We start from the raw sequence: 20,669 nt of genomic DNA, 5'->3' as shown, positions 1-20,669 counted from the left end.
AATGATTTACCCAGATGGTCAGTTTGCTGGTAAGTTGGGCGATGGGATCAGAGCCGTGGCAGTCTGACTCTAGAGCTCTTCCTGTAACTCACACACACACACTGCATCTCTCGCTAGCAATGAGATGCAGAACACAGGCCACACCCGGGGAAGGTGACTCCCAAGAGGAGAAAAGGGAACCCTGCCCTGCAGTGAAAGGCTTGCAACAGTCATGCACTTGTTAATGTTAAATAAAGAGAAGGGAGTCAATTATATTTTCCCCAGGAGCTACCCACTCATCTGTCTGTATACTGAAATAGGAAGATTTATCATACTTCTGTTACTCTTTTTTCTGAGATGGAGTTTCGCTCTTGTCACCCAGGCTTGAGTGCAATGGCATGATCTCTGCTCACTGCAACCTCCGCCTTCCAGGTTCAAGCTATTCTCCTGCCTCAGCCTCCTGAGTAGCTGGGATTACAGGTGCCCACCACCACGCCTGGCTAATTTTGTGTTTTTAGTAGAGACAGGGTTTCACCATGTTGGCCAGGCTGGTCTCGAACCCCTGACTTCAGGTGATCCACCCGCCTCGGCCTCCCAAAGTGCTGGGATTATAGGCATGAGCCACTGCACCAGGTGTTATGTTACTTGTTATACTTTATTGTGCCTGGAAGAAACAGAAAAAGGTTATCAGATGGTCCTTTTTCTGAAGAGCTGCCTTTTATACATTTACTATGAGCTGGTGGCTTTACGCCAAGCAACAGCTAGCTGTTTAAGGGTAACTGGTATAATTGTACCCATTGATATCCTTTCTATTTACTAAACAATATAAAAGATAAAAGCAAAAGTGTCTTCAAAAGAAGACATACATGTGGCCAACAAAGCATATTAAAAAGTGTTAATTATCACTAATGATTAGGGAAATGCAAATCAAAACCACAATGAGATACCATCTCACACCAGTCAGAATGGCTATTCTTAAAAAGTCAAAAAATAACAGATTCTGGCAAAGTTGCAAAGAAAAGGGAACCCTTATACACTGTTGGTGAGAGTGTAAATTAATTCAGCCATTGTGGAAAGCAATGTGGCAATTTTTCGGAGAGCTAAAAATAGAACTATCTTTTCACCCAGCCATCTCACTGCTGGGTATATACCCAAAGAAATATAAGTTGTTCTACCATAAAGACACATGTACATGTATATTCATTGCAGCACTGTTCACAGTAGGAAAGACATGGAATTAACCTGAATGTCCAACAATAGACTGGATAAAGAAAATGTGGTACATGTATACCATGGAATACTATACAGCCATGAAAAAGAACAAGATCATGTCCTTTGCAGGAACATGGATGGAACTGGAAGCCATTATTCTTAGAAAACGAATGCAGGAACAGAAAACCAGATACCACGTGTTCTCACTAATAAGTGAGAGCTAAATCATGGGAACCGATGGATAGAAAGAGGGGAACAACAGACACTGGGGCCTGTGGGAGGAGGAGGGAGAGGCTCAGGAAAAAAAGAAAGAAAGAAAACAAAAACTGTCAAGTACTATGCTTACTACCAGGGTAATGAAATAATCCATACATCAAACCCCTTAGTCATGAGTTTACCTATATATAACAAACATGCACATGTACCCCTGAACCCAAAATAAGTCAAAATATTTACATTTTAAAGAACAAAAGTATCTGATAAAGAAAGTGGTTTGCTTTTAATCATAGTGTTTTTCAGTTAAATAGTTTATAATATTTTTTTCATTTCCCTTAATTCCAGATTGATTTTCTTTGGGGCTTAAATTCTTTAAAAAAAAAAAAAAGAAAGAAAAGTAAAGAAAAATGTAGAGGCCGGGTACAGTGGCACAGGCCTATAGTCTCAGCTACTCCAGAGGCTGAGGCAGGAGGATCACTTGAGCCCAGGAGTTTGAAACTGTAGTGCACTGTGATCACGCCTCTGAATAGCCACTGCACTCCAGCCTGGGCAACATAGGGAGACCCTATCTCCAAGAAAAAGAGAGATAGAGAGAAGGAAAGAAAGAGATAGAGAGAAGGAAAGAAAGGATAGAGAGAAGGAAAAAAGAAGATAAAGATCTATTTTGGGAATGTCATTCAAAGACATAAGAATAGTTGCATTATTGATTTTTGTCAGGTTTCACTGGATAAAATTAAGATGTCATTAATTGTATGTGATTATATAAGAAGCTAGAACTCTTACCTAAGTAAATGTTGATGGGTTGTGAAATAATGAAGGACTCTTACCTACATGAATATTGATGGTTTGAGAATCAAGTATATTTAATTCTGGTGAGAATTACAAAGAAAGCCACAGATGTCATTTATTCTCTTTGTACACTTAGAATGTAGTATGAAACAAGATATAAACTTGTGGAAAAATTAAATTGTAATAGTAAATTAAAGAACAGTTTCATTGAACAATAGGAAACATTAGGATTATATATTAATAGTTATTTGTTTGTTTTCTATCTCCTACCCTGGAAAATGAGTTGCAAGGGACAGGGAATCCTTTGAAGTATCCCTAGTGCCTAGAATGATGTGATCACCTGGTAGGTATTTAGTAAATATTGTATGTATTGAGTCTTCTACAGGGATTTTCAGGGAGAAGGAAGGATTTCAAGCACATTTGAGAGGTAGAGTTTGACGAGCAGAGAGAAAGTAGAGGACATTTTGGATGGGCAGATTGGCATGAACAGATGAAAAGCAATGGAAGAGAGTAAGATGTATTTGGGAGACTGCAAAATAACTGTTTTGTGTAGTCTAGAACAGGGGTCCCTAGTCCCTGGACCACAAACTGGTACAGGTCCGTGGCCTGTTAGGAGCGAGGCTGCACAACAGGAGGGTGAATAGTGGGCCAGCAAGCGAAGCTTCATCTGTGTCTATAGCTGCTCCCCATCACTTGCATTACTGCCTGAGCTCCACCTCCTGTCAGATCAGCAGTAGCATCAGATTCTCATAGGAACACAAACCCTATTGTGAACTGTATATGTAAGAGATCTAGGTTGCATGTTCCTTATAAGAGTCTTGATTGAGCCTGATGATCTGTCACTGTCTACCATCACCCCCAGATGGAACTGTCTAGTTGCAGGAAAACAAGCTCGGGGCTCCCACTGATTCTACATTATGGTGAGCTGTATAATTATTTCATTATCTATTACAATATAATAGTAGAAATAAAGTGTACAATAAATATAATGCACTTGAGTCATCCCAAAACTCTCCCTTTCCCCAACCTCGGTCCATGGAAAAGTTGTCTTCCATGAAACTAGTCCCTGGTGCCAAAAAGGTTGGGGACCACTGGTGTAGAAGGTGATTTAATGGAAGAGCAGGGAAAATTAAGTTCAAAAGTATTAGATAGGGGTTGTAGGAGGCTACAGACTCAGAGTTTGGGATTTATTTTATGGGAGAAGAGGAGCCCTGCAAGGCCTTGAGCCGAGGACTGGCCTGGGGAAGGCAGGGCTTGATAAGGACTGCCTTGCAGTGGAGCAAGAAGAGCCTGGGTGCCGTGAAATTATTGGGAAGGTGTGAGGGCTCTGAGCCAGGGATATGATAAAACACAGAGAGACTTAGGAGATGCTTCAAAGGAGGAGTCAATAGGCTTACTTTTTGGACGTTGTAGAAAAGAGAAGAGACCGAACTGACTGAACAAATCTAAGCGTGGGTGACCAGAAAAATGGTATCACCATTTTTCTTTTTTTTTTTTAATAGAGATGAGGTCTTGCTATGTTGCCCAGACTGGTCTTGAACTCCTGGCCTCAAGTGATCCTCCCACCTCGGCTTCCCAGAGTATTGGGATTATAGCCGTGAGCCACTGCCCCCAGCTAGTAATACGGTTTTAAGAAACTGTTTGCTTTACATTAGCATCCTCGCAGCATGTATCCTCTGTCATTTCTAAGGTGACGAGTGGGGAGTAGAGATTTAGATGCTTTGAGCTCATTATTTTTCTATGATATAAGAGTTTCCTGCAGTGTGTAAATGGTGGAAAAGAGAAGTTATATATGGCGCAGAGCAATTGCTAGATGGAGTGACTTTTGAACCCGGATTCAAATGTGAAATCCAGAAGCACTCTTTTCTTTATTCAGGGGGCCTTTTTTGAATATCCTACAATGGGTCGTGCACTTGGCCAGGAGCTAGTGTAGTGCAAGCAAAAAAAGACATGGTCCCTGACCCGCGGCACTTAACAGCCTAGTAGGAGACAGGTATTAAATAATTACACTAGTAAAAATGAAAAGTTCTAACTATGGCAAATGCTATGAATGCTAAAGGCATGGGGCTGAGAGAACATATAAGATGATTTTGACCAATTTGGGATATTAGAGAAACTTTTTATCAGCAAGTAATGTTGTGCAGAGAGTTGAAAAAAAGAATTCCTGCTACAGCAGAACTACCTTACCACAGCATGACTTTTGCCAGCTGCAGAAGTCATGAAAAATACTTTGTTCTCCTAACTCCAGGTTTCTCTCATCTACCAGCCACTCCCTGCCGCACCACCCTCCCTCAGCACACACAAGTCATAATCATCGTTTGTTTTTCCTGAAGATTCCTGTACTGGTTTTTTGCATCCTCATATCACAATCTGATCGTTTTCATATGTTACATAATTAACGTGGTTTTCAGTTAAGTCGCTCAACAATTTGCTCCCCATCAGTAGTTCTCAACAGATAGCCCGTCTGTGGGCAGGAGGGAAAGATGAGAGGTAGTCTGGTAAAATAGTTTGAAAAATACTGCCCGAGAGGAGTTTTCTACCATTTTCTAATAAGATGCTCACTTAGAAACGGGATTGCAGTTTTCTTTTAGATTTTCTCATTCCCTTTTCTGTGACACTGCAGGGACGAACTCTTCCGACAAAGCCTGGCAAAACTGCGAGAGCAGCTGGTTAAAGCTAACACCTTGGTGAGGGAAGCAAACTTCTTGGCTGAGGAAATGAGCAAACTCACTGATTACCAAGTGACTCTTCAGATCCCTGCTGCAAACCTCAGTGCCAATAGGAAGGTAAGAATGTCCTTCAAGTGAGAGGGCAAGATGTACAATAGTAAATACTGTAAAACAGGATCTAAAACTGAAATCCCAGAAACATTCCTGAGGAGATCCTGATATCAGCTAGAGGTATTTATTTTTTTCAAGACATTCTTTATACACCTCATTGGGTAAGAATGCTATTTAAATGATGTTTTTAGATATGTAATAAGCAGAATACACAGAATTTTAGTGGCTGAAGGACTTCCTAATTGATATGCCTTCTTTAAAACAATAAAACTAGAAACATATTTTACCTGGTTTTTTTTTTTTTTTTTTTGCATGTAAATACCCCTTTCTGAATTGGGGGAATATGTGTAGGCTATAGTACCTGGTTTTTGTTTATTTGGTTTTTTTTTTAGACTAAGTCTCACTCTGTCACCCAGGTTGGAGTGCAATGGCATGATCTCAGCTCACTGCAGTCTCCGCTTCCCGGGTTCAAGCAATTCTCCTACCTCAACCTCCCGAGTAGCTGGGATTACAGGCGCATGCCACCACACCTGGCTATTTTTTGTGCTTTTAGTAGAGACAGGGTTTTGCCATATTGGCCAGGCTGGTCTTGAACTCCTGGGTTCAAATGTTCCACCCGCTCGGCCTCCCAGAGTGCTAGGATTACAGGCGTGAGCCACTGTGCCTGGCCTGCTATGGTACCTTTTTAAGAGTGAATTCTACAAGAAAGGAAGACTTTTTATGATACCTGACTTCAAACACACAGAACTCTTTGCAAGCGTTTGAGAGCTTCCTGTCATTTCACCTTGAAGAATTTTTCCTGTAGAGAGAAACTTTGAAGAAAATTGTTTTTTGTTTTTGTTGTTGTTGTTTATCAGGGGAACCCACCCCCAATATTTCAACGTAGGTTCTCTATTTTCCATAAGTGTCAGCCGGCCGAGAAATAAAGAGAAAGAATACAAAGAGAAGAATTTTACAGCTGGGCCGCTGGGGGTGACATCACATATCAGTAGGACCGTGATGCCCACCTGAGCCTCAAAACCAGCAAGTTTTTATTAAGGGTTTCAAAAGAGGAGGGGGTGTAAGAACAGGGAGTAGGTACAAAGATCACATGCTTCAAAGGGCAAAAAGCATAACTACTAATACTGGTCTAGCAAAGATCACATGCTTCAGAGGGAACAGGACAAAAGGCAAAAGCAGAGCTACTGATAAGGGTCCAACAAAGATCACAAGGCAAAGAGCAAAAGCAGAACTACTGATAAGGGTCTATGTTCAGCGGTGCACGTATTGTCTTGATTAACATCTTAAACAACAGAAAACAGGGTTCGAGGGCAGAGAACTGGTCTGACCACAAATTTACCAGGGCGAAGTTTTTCCCCACCCTAGTAAGCCTGAGGGTACTGTAGGAGACCAGGACATATGTCAGTCCTTATCTCAACCAGGTAAGACAGACATTCTCAGGGCGGCCATTTATAGACCTCCCCCCCAGGAATGCATTCCTTTCCTAGGGTGTTAATATTAATATTTCTTGCTAGGAAAAGAATTTAGCAATCTCTCTCCTACTTGCATGTCCATTTATAGGCTCTCTGCAAGAAGAAAAATATGGCTCTTTTTGCCCGGACCCGCAGGCAGTCAGACCTTATGGTTGTCTTCCCTTGTTCCCTAAAAATCACTGTTATTCTTTTCTTTTTCAAGGTGCACTGATTTCATATTGTTCAAACACACATGTTTTACAATAAATTTGTACAGTTAACACAATTATTACAGTGGTCTTGAGGTGACATACATCCTCAGCTTATGAAGACAACAGGATTAAGATATTAAAGACAGGCATAATAAATTATAAAAATATTATTTGGGAACTGATAAATGTCCATGAAATCTTCACAATTCATGTTCCTCTGCCACAGTTCCAGCTGGTCCCTCCGTTCAGGGTTCCTGACTTCCTGCAACAGTTGTTTTTTGAGATGGAGTTTCACTGTTTGCCCAGGCTGGAGTGCAGTGACATGATATTGGCTCACTACAACCTCCGCCTCCTAGGTTCAAGTGATTCTCTTGCCTCAACCTCCCAAGTGGCTGGGATTACAGGCATGTGCCACCACGCCCAGCTAATTTTGTATTTTTAGTAGAGGTGGGGTTTCACCGTGTTGGTCAGGCTGGTCTCAAACTCCTGACCTCAGGTGATCCACCAAACTTGGTCGCCCAAAGTGCTTGGATTACAGGCATGAGCCACCGTGCCCAGCCAGAAAATTGTTTTTCTATGACTCAGAAAAAAAGAAAAACTAAATTTAAATAAAGTAAGAAAATTGTTTTTCACCCATTCATTTTTTCTTCCAGCAAGCAAGCTAGAAAATGAGTCAGGGAGTATCTTATCAGTCTTGCTGGGTTTTACTCTTTTGACCTAGTAGTTCCCCTTTGGGAAATTTATTCTAAGCCCATAGTCATTGAAGTGTCCAGGATGCTTATCATAGTGGACTTTATAATAGCAAAAACTTAAAACAGACATGATGTCAAACAATAGAATAATTAGTCAAATGTGTAGTAGATCCAAATGCTATGGATACTGCTATGTTGCCATTAAAAAATCATGTCTATGGCTGGGTCTGGTGGCTCTCGCCTATAATCCTAGCACTTTGGCAGGCCAAGGTGGGCAGATCACTTGAGTGCAGGAGTTTGAGACCAGCTTGGGCAATGTTACAAAATCCCATCTATACAAAAAAATGCAAAAAAAAATAAAAATAGTCAGTCATGATGTCATGTGCCTGTAGTCCCAGCTGCTTGGGAGGCTGAGGTGGGAGGATTGCTTGAGCCCAGGAGGTCAAGGTTGTAGTGAGCTAAGATCATACCACTTCACTACAGCTTGGGTGATAGAGCAAGACCCTATCTTAAAAAAAAAAAAAAAAAAAAAAATTCATGTTTACGAAGAATATTTAACAATACAAGAAAAATGATCACAATATCAAAACTGGAGAGAGGATTGGGGTGTGAAGTTATACTTTTGTTTAGTCTTGATTGTGATAAAAGTGAAGTGTGCATGAGTGTACATAGAAGAGAGAAAATAAATCAGACTATCCCTCTAGGTGGTAGAATTTTATCTTCTTTTGTATACATGTATGTGTTTTGCAAACTTACTATGTTACTGTTGTATATATATTACTTTAGCAATCGAAAAAGGAGTTATAACAGTTTGTTTTTTCTTCCTTATGCAGAGAGGTGCAATAGTGAGTGAGCCAGCTATCCAAGTGAGGAGGAAAGGAAAGAGCACCCAAGTGTGGACCATCGAGAAGCTGGAGAATAAATTAATTGATATGAGAGACCTTTACCAAGAATGGAAGGAAAAAGTTCCTGAGGTAAAAGAGACAAAATGTAAAGGAGATTTTGTCATGTTAAAAACAGAGAATATAAGCGATTTAGCATCTCACACACACACACACAGATGTGCTGATGATACTTGAGACATTTATATCAGGAAAATAAATTACAAGTGATTTTGAAAGAAGTGCTAAGTCGAATCAGTAATATAACACGTGATCCCCACACAGATGGGAACTAAATGAAGAAAACGTATAGTAGATTCTTATCTGGCTTCATGTTTACTACATTTCAAGTGAAAAGAAGTAGAATGAAGTAAATTTATGCCATTTTATCGGTGCTGTGAAAAATCAGCTTGGCTGGAGCCAGTGTGGATTTCTCATTCATTAATGTGTGTTCACACACCCCTAGCTGTGATCATGGCTGGGTAGATTACTAAGAGTAATTTTAGCTTGCATAATCCGTTTTTTGGACATTAGCAGTGGAAAAGAAGACTTGGCAAAGGAGATGAGGCAAAGCAAAGGGGATGAAATGAAAAAGCTGCAGGTGAGGTGGGTAGGGACGACAAGGCAGGGACTGAAGAGGAATCCTCTGCACAGGCATCACTTAGCTCCCCAGCAAGCAGGCCCCTCCTATGGGCTAATTTTTTTTTTTTTTTAATGGAGACAGAGTCTCACTCTGGCTGGAGTGGTGTGATCTCGGTTCACTGAAACCTCCATTTCCTGGGTTCAAGCGATTCTCGTGCCTCAGCCTCCTGAGTAGCTGGGACCACAGGCATGCGCCACCACACCTGGCTAATTTAGTTTTTCTTTATGTGACATTCTAATTTTACTTCCTGTTTAAATGGCTAGATTCTGTAAATTTTTTTTCAAACTCTAGTTTTAAATAATATTATTTAAATTGATGTTGTGTTTCTTATTCATCCACTCACTGGCTCCTCCTACTGCTCAGGCAAAGAGACTCTGCGGGAAACGAGGTGACCCTTTCTATGAAGCCCAAGAGAATCACAACCTCATCGGGGTGGCGAATGTGTTCTTGGAATGCCTCTTCTGTGATGTGAAACTCCAGTATGCAGTCCCTATCATCAGCCAGCAGGGGGAGGTAAGCACAGGCCAGCCTTGGAGAACGATGGTGGTTCAAGTTTTTCGTTTTATTTTGTTTTTCATTCTGTTTAAGCTGTGTTCTTGAGGTGGATCAAGAAACTAAGGCAAATAGTCAAGATCTGCATTCTTCTTTCTCTACTAATAATCGATATTAGAAGCTTTGAGGATTAAGTCATGGTCTTAAAGGATTATTATAACACATTTAATATTTGGAGGTCACAAGTTTTTTCTTTGTTTTAATCAAATTGGAAATATTTTGGACACCATATTCAGCTCTGTGCCCCATATTGCTCTCTCTTTTTAAAGGTAATCTCATACTTTTGCAATATACTCTAGTTCCTTCCTGGCCCCTAAATGGTCTTTATAAGATACAGCTTAGGAGGATTATTTTGCAATCCAGAGTACTCAGACAAAACAGGCTTCAATGACTCCTTGTTACCCTCCTTTTAAACTCTGGTGTTTCAGCTATTTAGATATAGTGGCCTAGGTAGGCATAAGGTATTTCAGAAAATGTACCTTGAACTACCAAGTTATTTCTTGTGATTCTTAGAGCAGGCGAAGAATAAGATGCCATTCTGCCCAAAGTGAAGCTGCAGTATAGACCCACGTTCCCAGTTGTTGGGTATAGGTGCACAGCCCACCATCCACTATGGAAACACACCATGGACATTCTGTTCCAGAGGACCAGTGCCTAACAGTGCTTTTTCCCATGAGAAAAATGGGCACAGTTAGGTGTCTGAAACTAGCCTGGTCAACATTGTGAGACCCCATCTCTAAAAAAGAAGTTTAAAAATTGACCAAGCATGGACAGGGCGCAATCGCTCACGCCTGTAATCCCTGCACTTTGGGAGGCTGAGGCGGGTGGATCACAAGGTCAGGAGTTTGAGACCAGCCTGGCCAATATGGTGAAACCCCATCTCTACTAAAAATACAAAAAAATCAGCCAGGCATAGTGGCGGGCACCTGTAGTCCCAGCTACTCGGGAGGCTGAGGCAGGAGAATCGCTTGAACCCAGGAGGCGGAAGTTGCAGTGAGCCAAGATCACACCACTGCATTCCAACCTGGGTGACAGAGCGAGATTCTGTCTCAAAAAAAAATAATAATAATTAACCAGGCATGGTGATGAGCACCCATAGTCCCAGCTACTCAGGAGGCTGAGGTGGGAGGATCACCAAAGCCCAGGTAGGTCTAAGCTGCAGTGAGCCGTGATCATACCAATGCAGCCCAGCCTGGACAACAGAGCGAGACCCTGTCTCAGAAAGAAAAAGTGAGCACAATTAAGATGGCAGAGTGATTCAGTGGCTGAGTCCCTAGCTCAGGACTTCTTAATTTGGAGTCTGTGGTGTGCTTTGAGTATTCCATGAATCCCCCTGAAATTATATTAAAATGAATTAGATTATCGAAAAGCATTAAAAAAACAAAAAAACTTAAGAGCAACTATCTTCTGATTTCTTTTATTTCCTTTCTTCCCTCATCTTACTGCTTCTTCCGTATTTGTCTTACTTCTCAGATATCATCATGTGATTTCTCTTAGGTCCTTGGTGCCAGTGCCAATTGCTGTGTGGAAGTTGGATCTAATCTACCTTTAAAAATAACCTTCCCTGTTTAGGATGACAGCGCACTACCAGAACATGTGTCACCTTGTACACATGTGTAGTGACAGCCACAGTTATTACAACCTGAAAGTGTGTGACGAGAGATAATTAAGACAATTAAAGCACTCCAAGAATGCAAATTTCAGAATAATCCTTTTCCTCTAATTTGATTCTGTGCAGCCAGCTTTAAGAGAAACATGGTTAAACTGACTCCTATCCAGAGAGCCACCATGATAGAAAATTTAAAGCCTTTTAATGAAAAAGTTTTAAAATAACTTTCCTCATATTTGTGTGGCTTTCAATATGCTGTTCCTCCTGGATTAGATCTAATGGCACTGCTTTATGGAACCCTCCTTCATCCTGCTCTCAGCCCCAATCTGAGTTATACACCCATTCTCTACTCTCAAGAGAATAAAAGCTGCCCGAGCCCAGGAACCTTGTCAATTTGGTTTGCTGTTGGATGCACAGCACTTAGCACAGTTCCTGGCACAGTTAGTTCTTGGTAAATATTTGCTGGTGGGTAAATTTATCCTATAACAACTCGCACATATATCTATTATAGCAACTAATCTATGCTGTTATTGGTGAGTTTTATTGCTGTTGTTGTTTGAGACCGAGTCTCACTCTGTTGCCCAGGTTCGAGTGCAGTGGTGCGATCTCGGCTCACTGCAACCTCTGCCCTCCCCTGTTCAAGCAGTTCTCCTGCCACAGCCTCCCAAGTAGCTGGGACTACAGGTGTGACCCACCATGCCTGGCTAATTTTTTTTTTTTATTATTTTGTATTTTTAGTAGAGACAAGGTTTCATCATGTTGGCCAGGCTGGTCTTAAACTCCTAACCTAAGGTGATTCACCTGCCTCGGCCTCCCAAAGTGCTGGGATTACAGGCTTGAGCCACCACACCTGGCCTGTTAGTGAGTTACTTCTCTGTCTTGCCTCCTTTGACTGTTCCCTGATGGCAGAACCTGTGTTTTTATTTTGGTATTTCATGAGCTAGCTCTTTGGTCAAATGAATAAGTGAATTAAGCATTTTATATTCACTCACATGAATATTTTAAAAAACATAGATAGTCAGATGCGGTGGCTCACGCCTATAATCCCAGCACTTTGGGAGGCCAATGCAGGCAGATCACCAGGTCAGGAGTTCGAGACCAGCCTGGCCAATACGGTGAAAACCCGTCTTTACTAAAAATACAAAAATTGGCTGGACACAGTGGCTTACGCTTGTAATTCCAGCACTTTGGAAGGCCGAGGCATGTGGATCATGAGGTCGGGAGTTCGAGACCAGCCTGGCCAACACAGTGAAACCCTGTCTCTACTAAAAATAGAAAAATTTGCTGGGCATGGTGGCAGGCACCTGTAATTCCAGCTACTTGGGAGGCTAAGGCGGGAGAATCACTTGAACCCAGGAGGCAGAGGTTGCCGTGAGCCAAGATCATGCCACTGCACTCCAGCCTCGGTGACAGAGCTAGACATCGTCTCAAAAAAAAAAATTACCTGGGCTTGGTGGCACGCACCTGTAATCCCATCTACTCAGAAGGCTGAGGCAGGAGAATCGCTTGAACCTAGGAGGCGGAGGTTGCAGTGAGCTGAGATCGTGCCACTGCACTCCAGCCTGGATTATAGAGCCAGACTCCGTCTTGGGAAAAAAAAAAAAAACACATGGATACTAGATGACTCCAGGTAGACTGTGAGAGCTGCCTTTAAGCTATTCCTGGGCTGTCCTGTGGAAGAATACGTTTGAGGATGACTCCAGAAGGCAAGTTGCAGGGAGGCAAATTTGGCTCACACTAAGGCAGGACGATCACAGGGGCAAGTGGTGGAATGGGCTGCTCTGGTAGTAGCAGGGCTCCCGTTACCGAAGATGACCAAGCAGCAGCTGCAGAGCCCCTGTCCAGTTTCATTGTAGAAGGCACGTCTGTCTTAGGTCGAGGTTGCCCACAAGACGTCTGTTAACTCTGAGGTGCTCTGGTTCCTTGACCCAGGTTGCAGGGCGTCTCCACGTGGAAGTGATGCGTGTTACAGGAGCTGTTCCAGAGCGTGTGGTGGAGGATGACTCTTCAGAGAATTCCAGTGAAAGTGGGAGCCTTGAAGTTGTAGACAGCAGCGGGGAAATCATTCACCGAGTCAAAAAACTGACATGTCGGGTGAGAGGACAGTGATGGGAGGCTCATACGAATGACCTTTTTCATGCAAAACCATTTTACAAAAAATCTTATGAGAGTTTTTCATCCAGGGTAGTAAAAGTTGAATTTTGTAACAGCAGATACAATGGTGGACAGTACTTTGTTTTCAGAAATATAGCACACTTTCTATTGACAGTTGCATCAAATTTCAAAAGTATCTATGTATTTGACATGCAAGAAGTGTATGTTGCTTAGTGAATTATGTTTTTCTGTTAAAGGTAGCCTCAGTCATTGGGAAGTGTGGGGGAAAAGAAAGAGAGATCAGACTGTTATTGTTTTCTTTCTTTATACTTTGTCTCTGTGTCTCTTTCTTTTCTCAAGTCTCTCGTTCCACCTGATGAGAAATGCCCACAGGTGTGGAGGGGCAGGCCACCCCTTCAGGAAGCTTTTGCAGGGATGTGTGTATTTGTTGCCAAGTTTGTATACTATAGTTACAGAACTGTGGTACAGATTTCATTATCGATACAATCCTTAGTGTCACAGTGTCAGATATAATATTTTCAGATGTCAAATGGATGACCGATTTATTTAATTGCTTACTGTTAAATTTGAGGTAGCTGAAATAAAAGAATGTTTAGTGTTTATTGGAGTTTTATTTGTATTGTTTATCTCTTCAGGTAAAAATTAAAGAAGCAACGGGACTGCCCTTGAACCTCTCAAATTTCGTCTTCTGTCAATATACATTCTGGGACCAGTGTGAGTCTACGGTGGCTGCCCCAGTGGTAGACCCCGAGGTGCCTTCACCACAGTCCAAGGATGCCCAGTACACAGTGACCTTCTCCCACTGTAAGGTATAGATGCCGTTACCAGATGAGCTGGGCAGGAAGCAGCAGAAACGGGTGCAGTTCAATAATCGATTGTCCCCATGAGCATTTGTTTTAAGTATAATATGTTTATTAGAATGTTTTAACCTCAAAAATGTACCTTCTTACACATGCAAATAGTTTAGAAATATTTAAAATAAAATCTAAAAGATCTCTACCAACAGTCTTGTTCCCCAAAGATATAAACCACCAATGACAGGTTGCTACATATTTCATTAAACTACTTTCTATGCTCTACATCTTTTATATGTGTATGATAACATATGTACAAAACACCCTTTTATATCATGCACACGTAAGTTCTTTAAAAATGCTCTACAAAAGTGGGATCACATTATACGTATTTCAGAATTTGTACGTCTTAACATGTAAGTTGCTACATATCTCATTCTTAGGAAGATAGCATTACATTCTAATGTGTCATATGAGTGATATATTTCATGTAGATTTTCTCACAAGTCATATGAGAAAATAGAAAAAGGGAAAGGTGAATTTGTGGTGTATGTGGTTGGATCTCCTTTGAGACATCATATACTCTTCCTGGCTTTCACAAGGGACTGCTGAGAAGTCATTTCTGAAAGACCAGCTCCATCCTCTCTGTAGTTTTGATTTTCCTTAGACAACCCTTCATAGATACTCAAGACCCCTTCTTTTGCAAATCATGCTTATTCTTTCTGGTTCTACACTTAGAAAACTAACCCATATCACCACCTATAAAATTTCACATAGGTAAAGGCTGTCAAGTTTTTCTTTTTCTGAAAACAAATAGCCTACATTTATCTGTATTCACCAAGTCTGTTCCTCAAAATCTTTATTAATCATTTTTATTGTTGTTCTCTGAATATTCTTTTAAATATTCCCCATCTTTCTGTGAATCCACAAAGCTGCTTGTTTAGAAAGATGAAATCTGAATTTCAAGTGTGTTCTGGTTAACAGCTGTTTTAATAAATGCTAGTCCCAGAGCTTCTGGGCTCTTGTGATCTTGGAGTTTTTTGGATCTCTTGTGATCTTGGAGTTTTTTCATCTCTAAAATATATAGATTGTCATGAAGTTTGTTTTTCTTCTTAAATTCTGGGTCTGTCTTCAAATAAAATAGACTGAAAAGCAGATACTATATGGTTAAATAAATATAGCACAACTGTTTCTGCAAATTAGCATCACAAGAGATGTCTTCACCTGAGATTCCACTGAGAGACTAATGGAAAGAAAATTAGCTTGGCTTGTTGCCTACTGCGTTTCTCTGGGTGATTTGCCACCCATCTCGGTCAGTTCAGTATTCATTTCCTCACAATCATCTGTTTGGGTTTGTTTTTGTTTTTTTTTTTTTTTTTTTTTTTTTTTTGTTTTTGTTTTTAAAGACAATGTCTCACTCTGTTGCCCAGGCTGGAGTGCAGTGGCATAATCATTGCTCACTGTAGCCTCGAACTCCTGGGCTCGAGTAATCCTCCTGCCTCAGCCTCCTGAGTAGCTGGGACTACAGGCATGTACCACCACACCTGGCTAATTTTTACTTTATAGAGACAGGATCTCATTTTGTTGCCCAGGCTGGTCACTATCTCCTGGGCTCCAGCTATCCTCCTACCTCGGCCTCCCGAAGTGCTGGGATTACAGACGCGAGTCACTGTGCCCAGTCTGTCTGTGTTTTAGAAAGAGGAGATAGGGTAGGAAAGCTTAAAAGCAAGAGCATAAAGTCATGAAGATAACCATATAAAATTTAATTCTGTTATTATTCTCCTAAGCCATGGCAAGGAACAGTTCATTGAGTTAGTCTGTGCCAGCTGAAAATCAGACTGGTCCTGTGGACCTGAGAATGAACCAAGTGTAAGACAATGTAGATTCAGCTCTGTAACTAACAAACCATATGACTTTGGACAATTTGCTTTCTTCATTTTCTTTATTGATACAAGAAACAGGTTGAGGCTGGGTGCGGTGGCTCACACCTGTAATCCCAGCACTTTGGGAGGCTGAGGTAGGTGGATCACAAGGTCAAGAGATCGAGACCATCCTGGCTAACACGGTGAAACCCCGTCTCTACTAAAAATTTAAAAATTAGCCTGACGTGGTGACGTTCGCCTGTAGTCCCAGCTACTCGGGAGGCTGAGGCAGGAGAATGGCGTGAACCTGGGAGGCGGAGCTTGCAGTGAGCAGAGATTGTGCTACTGCACTCCAGCCGGGGCAATGAAGCGAGACTCCGTCTCAAAAAAAACCAAACAGGTTGAATTAAATTGCCTCCCAATTTTCCTTTCAGATCTAATATTCTGTGGTTCTTTATGGTTTTCTGTAAAACAGAAGAGATGGATTTAAGGTCGAGATCAGGCTAACATACTCTAAAATAAATATAACAGTTGAAAGGTCAAAAGGAAATTTCACAGACTCCTTTAAGCATAATTCTTGTGCTTTCCCCCACTTACCCCAGGACTATGTGGTGAATGTAACGGAAGAATTTCTGGAGTTCATTTCAGATGGAGCACTGGCCATTGAAGTGTGGGGCCACCGGTGTGCTGGAAATGGCACCTCTCTCTGGGAGGTTGATTCTCTTCATGCTAAGACAAGAACACTGCATGACAGGTTTGTACTTGGCTGTCAGTTTTAGATACAAGGTGAAGACTAGGACTTGAGCAGTCTCTGAACCTACTCTGGCCTAGGAGGCTGCTCATAAAAAAAAATAAAATCATTTAATAAAAAAAAAAGAATGGCCGGGCACGGTGGCTTACGCCTGTAATCCAGCACTTTGGGAGGCCGAGGCGGGCGGATCATGAGGTCAGGAGTTAGAGACCAGCCTGGCCAACATGGTGAAACCCTGTCTCTACTAAAAATACAAAAATTAGTCAGGCATGGTGGCACGTGCCTATAATCCCAGCTACTCAGGAGGCTGAGGCAGGAGAATCTCTTGAACCCGGTAGGTGGAGGTTTCAGTGAGTCAAGATTGTGCCACTGCACTCCAGCCTGGGTGACAGAGTAAGACTCCGTCTCAAAAAAAAAAGAAGGAAGGAAGGAAGGGAGGGAGGAAGAGAGGAAGGGAGGGAGGGAGGGAGGGAGGGAAGCCAGCCTTCTCTGATCCTATTTCCTCCTTTGTAAAATGAAAATGATGAAAGAAACTACCAGGTACCAAAGAAGTTCAATGGGGAATTGTATGTCCTATCAACAAATGAGACTGAAACAACTACATCTCTATGTGGAGAAAAATCACCCTTGTTCTTGACTTCACACCATATACAAAAATTAATTTGAGATGAATCATATGTAACCTTAAATATGAAAGCTTAAACTATAACGCTTACAGAAGAACACAGGATTTTGAGATAGTCACATATTCTCAGAAAGGCCACAGAAAGTGCTAACCATAGAAGAAAAAACATTGTTTAAGTTGGACTTAATCAAAATTAAAAGCATGTGCTCATCAAAAGACCACTACGAAAATGAATACACAAGCCACAATCTGGAGGAAAACTGGCATTTTCTTGTCAAGTTGATCATTTGCCTCTTTTATGACCCGAGAATCCCACTCATAGGTATTTACCCAAGATAAATGAAAATGTCAGTCCTCAATAGAATTGTATACAATGTTCTTTTTTTTTTTTTTTTTTTTTTGAGTTGGAGTCTTACTCTGTCTCCCAGGCTGGAGTGTGCAGTGGTGCGATCTTAGCTCACTGCAGCCTCCACCTCTTGGAGTGAGTCTCCTGCCTCAGCCTCCTGAGTAGCTGGGCTTGCAAGCGTGTACCACCATGCCTGGCTAATTTTTTTTTTTTTTTTTTAGTAGAGACAGGGTTTCACCATGTTGGCCAGGCTAGTCTCGAACTCCTGACCTCAGGTGATCCACCCGCCTTGGCCTCCCAAAGTGCTGGAATTACAAGTGTGAGCTACCACACCCGGCCTATGTGATGTTCATAGCATTGTTATTCATGGTATCCCCAAATTGCAAATAGCCCAAATATCCTTCAGTGAGTGAATGGGGATAAATTGGTATTATTCATAAATAAAGTATTACTCTGCATTAAAAAAGAAAAAAACTTTTTATCCATTTGGGTGAATCTCAGAAACATTATGCTGAATGAAAGAAGCCAGACTCAAGAATACATAATGTGCGATTCCATTTATCTGGAGTTCTAGAACAGGCAAAACTAATCTCTGAGTTACACGGTTGCTACGGGAGTGTGGGGATTGAATGGGAATGGGTATGAGCAAACTTTCTGAGGTGATAGGGCAGGTTACACTCATATATGCATTTCTCAAAACTCATCTAACTCTATACTCCAGATGTGGACATTTCAGTCTACCTCAATAAAATAAATAGAAACAATATGACAGGGTGGTTTTGAGAGTTCAATAAGGAAGTAACTTATACGAGATACATGGCAGAGTGCCTAGCACATAGTAAGTGCTCAGTGAATGGTGGCTTATTACTGTTACTAACAGTGTGGCTGGACAGTGATGCTCTTGCTTGTTGGAATGTGTTTCTGCAGGTGGAATGAAGTAACGCGAAGAATAGAAATGTGGATCTCCATATTAGAATTGAATGAGTTAGGGGAGTATGCTGCCGTAGAACTTCATCAGGCAAAAGATGTCAACACAGGAGGCATCTTTCAACTTAGACAGGTACTGGGTTTGTTTTGGGTTTTTTTTTTTTTTAATGTTTTCTCTCTCTTCCACTCTTACACATAGTTTCTGGGGATTTTCTAACTATTTGTATCTTTGTTCTCTAATCCTTTTCCCCTTCTTTATCCCCTTCCTCTTCATTATCATTCCTGGCACTCATACCCCTGCCCACCCTCTTCAGGGTCATTCCCGTAGAGTGCAAGTCACAGTGAAACCTGTGCAGCATTCAGGGACACTGCCGCTTATGGTTGAAGCCATCCTGTCGGTATCCATCGGTTGTGTGACTGCCAGGTCCACCAAACTCCAGAGAGGGCTGGACAGTTACCAGGTAAGACAAGCAGACTTGAAACAGTATTTAACAAAGCTTGGTTAATGCAGAAATAGGCATTTAATGATCTCCGATGGGGACCTTTTTGCGAATATAACAGAACTCCTTGCCTTAACCGTAGATCTTCCCCCAGTTCACATTTCCATCTGTTGCCTTTTTTCTAGCTTTAAAATCTGTTTGCTTAGTGTCAGTTAATAATAATTCTATTTATAAACACACACATCCTAATGCTATAGTAGTCATTTACTTTAGGCAGATTTTATTTTATATCTGGCCTAAAATATGTTGTATCTTTGGCATTACTGCTTGACCTGATCTACTTTTTGGGAGTTTTTTTGTATTTTTTTTTTTTTTAAAGATAAGGTTTTGCTTTGTTGCCCAGGTTGGAGTACAGCGGTGTGATCATGGCTTACTGCAGCCTTGACCTCCTGGGCTCAAACAGTCCTCCCACCTCAGCTTCCTAAGTAGCTGGGACTACAGGCACATGTCACCACGCCCAGCTGATTCTTTTATTTTTTTGTAGAGTAGGGTGTGTCATTCTGTTGCCGACACTGGTCTCAAATTCCTGGACTCAAGTGATCCTCCTGCCTCAGCCTCCCAAAGTGCAGGGATTGCAGGCATGAGCCACCATGCCTGACCACTTTTATTTATAGTGTAAAATTATTTTCATACATTGTCATAATAAACCAGCTCTTTGAAAGCTTTACTTCTTTTGTTAAAATTTGTCCTTATGATCATTTTTGTTCATTAAATCTTGATTTCCTAAACATTATATTCTCATTTTAAAAATAAAAAGATGAAAACCTCTAAGAACTGATCTAAGAATTGATCATATTATCAGTCAGAACTATTCAGTACTCCATGAAAAGAATCTCTAAAATTAGGAACTTGGCCAGGCACGTTTGCTCATGCCTATAATCCCAGCACTTTGGGAGGCTGAGGTGGGAGGATCACTTGAGCCCAGGAGTTCGAGACCAGCCTGACCAACATGGCGAAACCCTGTCCCTACTAAAAATGCAAAACATTAGCCAGGTGTGGTGGCACATGACTGTTGTCTCAGCTATTCAGGAGGCTGAGGCATGAGAATCATTTGAACCCGGGAGGCAGAGGCTGCAAGTGAGCCAAGATCACGCCACTGCACTCTGGCCTGGGTGACAGAGGAAGACTCTGTCTCAAAACAAATAAAATTAGGAACTTGTCCCCCAGTAGCCTAAAAAAAATGTGTGTGCTTCATTGAGTCCCCAGTTTACTACCAGATACGAATTAGGAACTGGGAAGAATCACTGTTAAATCTGCCTCCCTCACCGCCATATCTGTTTGGGAGCACTCTCCCTATCGTGCCGAGGAGAAAACATTTCTCCTCTGTGGAGCTGAGTCTAAGCCCAGCCAATCTTGAGGATGTTTTCTTTTCTATCTCAGTTTCCTTTTGGCTCCATGGCTTTTAGGCAAAGATTTTTCTGAAAGCTAAAAGTCAGTGCACAGACTATTGGACTTCAAGGCAGTAATAGCTTTGTCAGATGCTGCCTTCCCTCTTCAAGCCCAAAATTCCCTCTAGCTTGGAACATCTGTCCACACTTCATTCAGAGTATGAGTGTGGGTGCAAGGACAGGGCTGCTGTGGTTTGGCAGTCTTCACCAGACTTTTCCTTGTGTGTGTGCAGCCTGTGGAGCAGGAAGTGGGATTGTAGGTATTCTCATAGCAGTTCAGTCCTTCACTTAGCCGTCAGCTTCTACGTGGCTGCACAGTTGAAAGAGAACACTAGACTTAGAGTC

General features: G+C 41.6%; 1 protein-coding gene across 5 annotated transcripts in view; it reads left to right on the top strand.

The window, feature by feature from the left end:
• KIF13A (kinesin family member 13A) overlaps positions 1–20,669 on the top strand; it is a 233,685-nt gene that overhangs the window by 176,612 nt on the left and 36,404 nt on the right. For all 5 annotated transcript variants that reach the window (XM_025383020.1, XM_025383017.1, XM_025383019.1 and 2 more), the window contains exons 18-25: positions 4,820–4,982; positions 8,165–8,305; positions 9,219–9,368; positions 12,949–13,110; positions 13,767–13,940; positions 16,390–16,541; positions 18,437–18,569; positions 18,751–18,897. In XM_025383020.1, coding sequence (XP_025238805.1) covers positions 4,820–4,982; positions 8,165–8,305; positions 9,219–9,368; positions 12,949–13,110; positions 13,767–13,940; positions 16,390–16,541; positions 18,437–18,569; positions 18,751–18,897 — 1,222 coding nt within the window. The remainder of the gene's footprint in view (positions 1–4,819; positions 4,983–8,164; positions 8,306–9,218; positions 9,369–12,948; positions 13,111–13,766; positions 13,941–16,389; positions 16,542–18,436; positions 18,570–18,750; positions 18,898–20,669) is intronic.

Source organism: Theropithecus gelada, chromosome 4 (assembly GCF_003255815.1).
Source record: "Theropithecus gelada isolate Dixy chromosome 4, Tgel_1.0, whole genome shotgun sequence".
Lineage (NCBI taxonomy): Eukaryota > Metazoa > Chordata > Mammalia > Primates > Cercopithecidae > Theropithecus > Theropithecus gelada.
The sequence above is the reverse complement of the archived record's forward strand: the minus strand, read 5'-3'. Positions and strand labels throughout refer to the sequence as shown.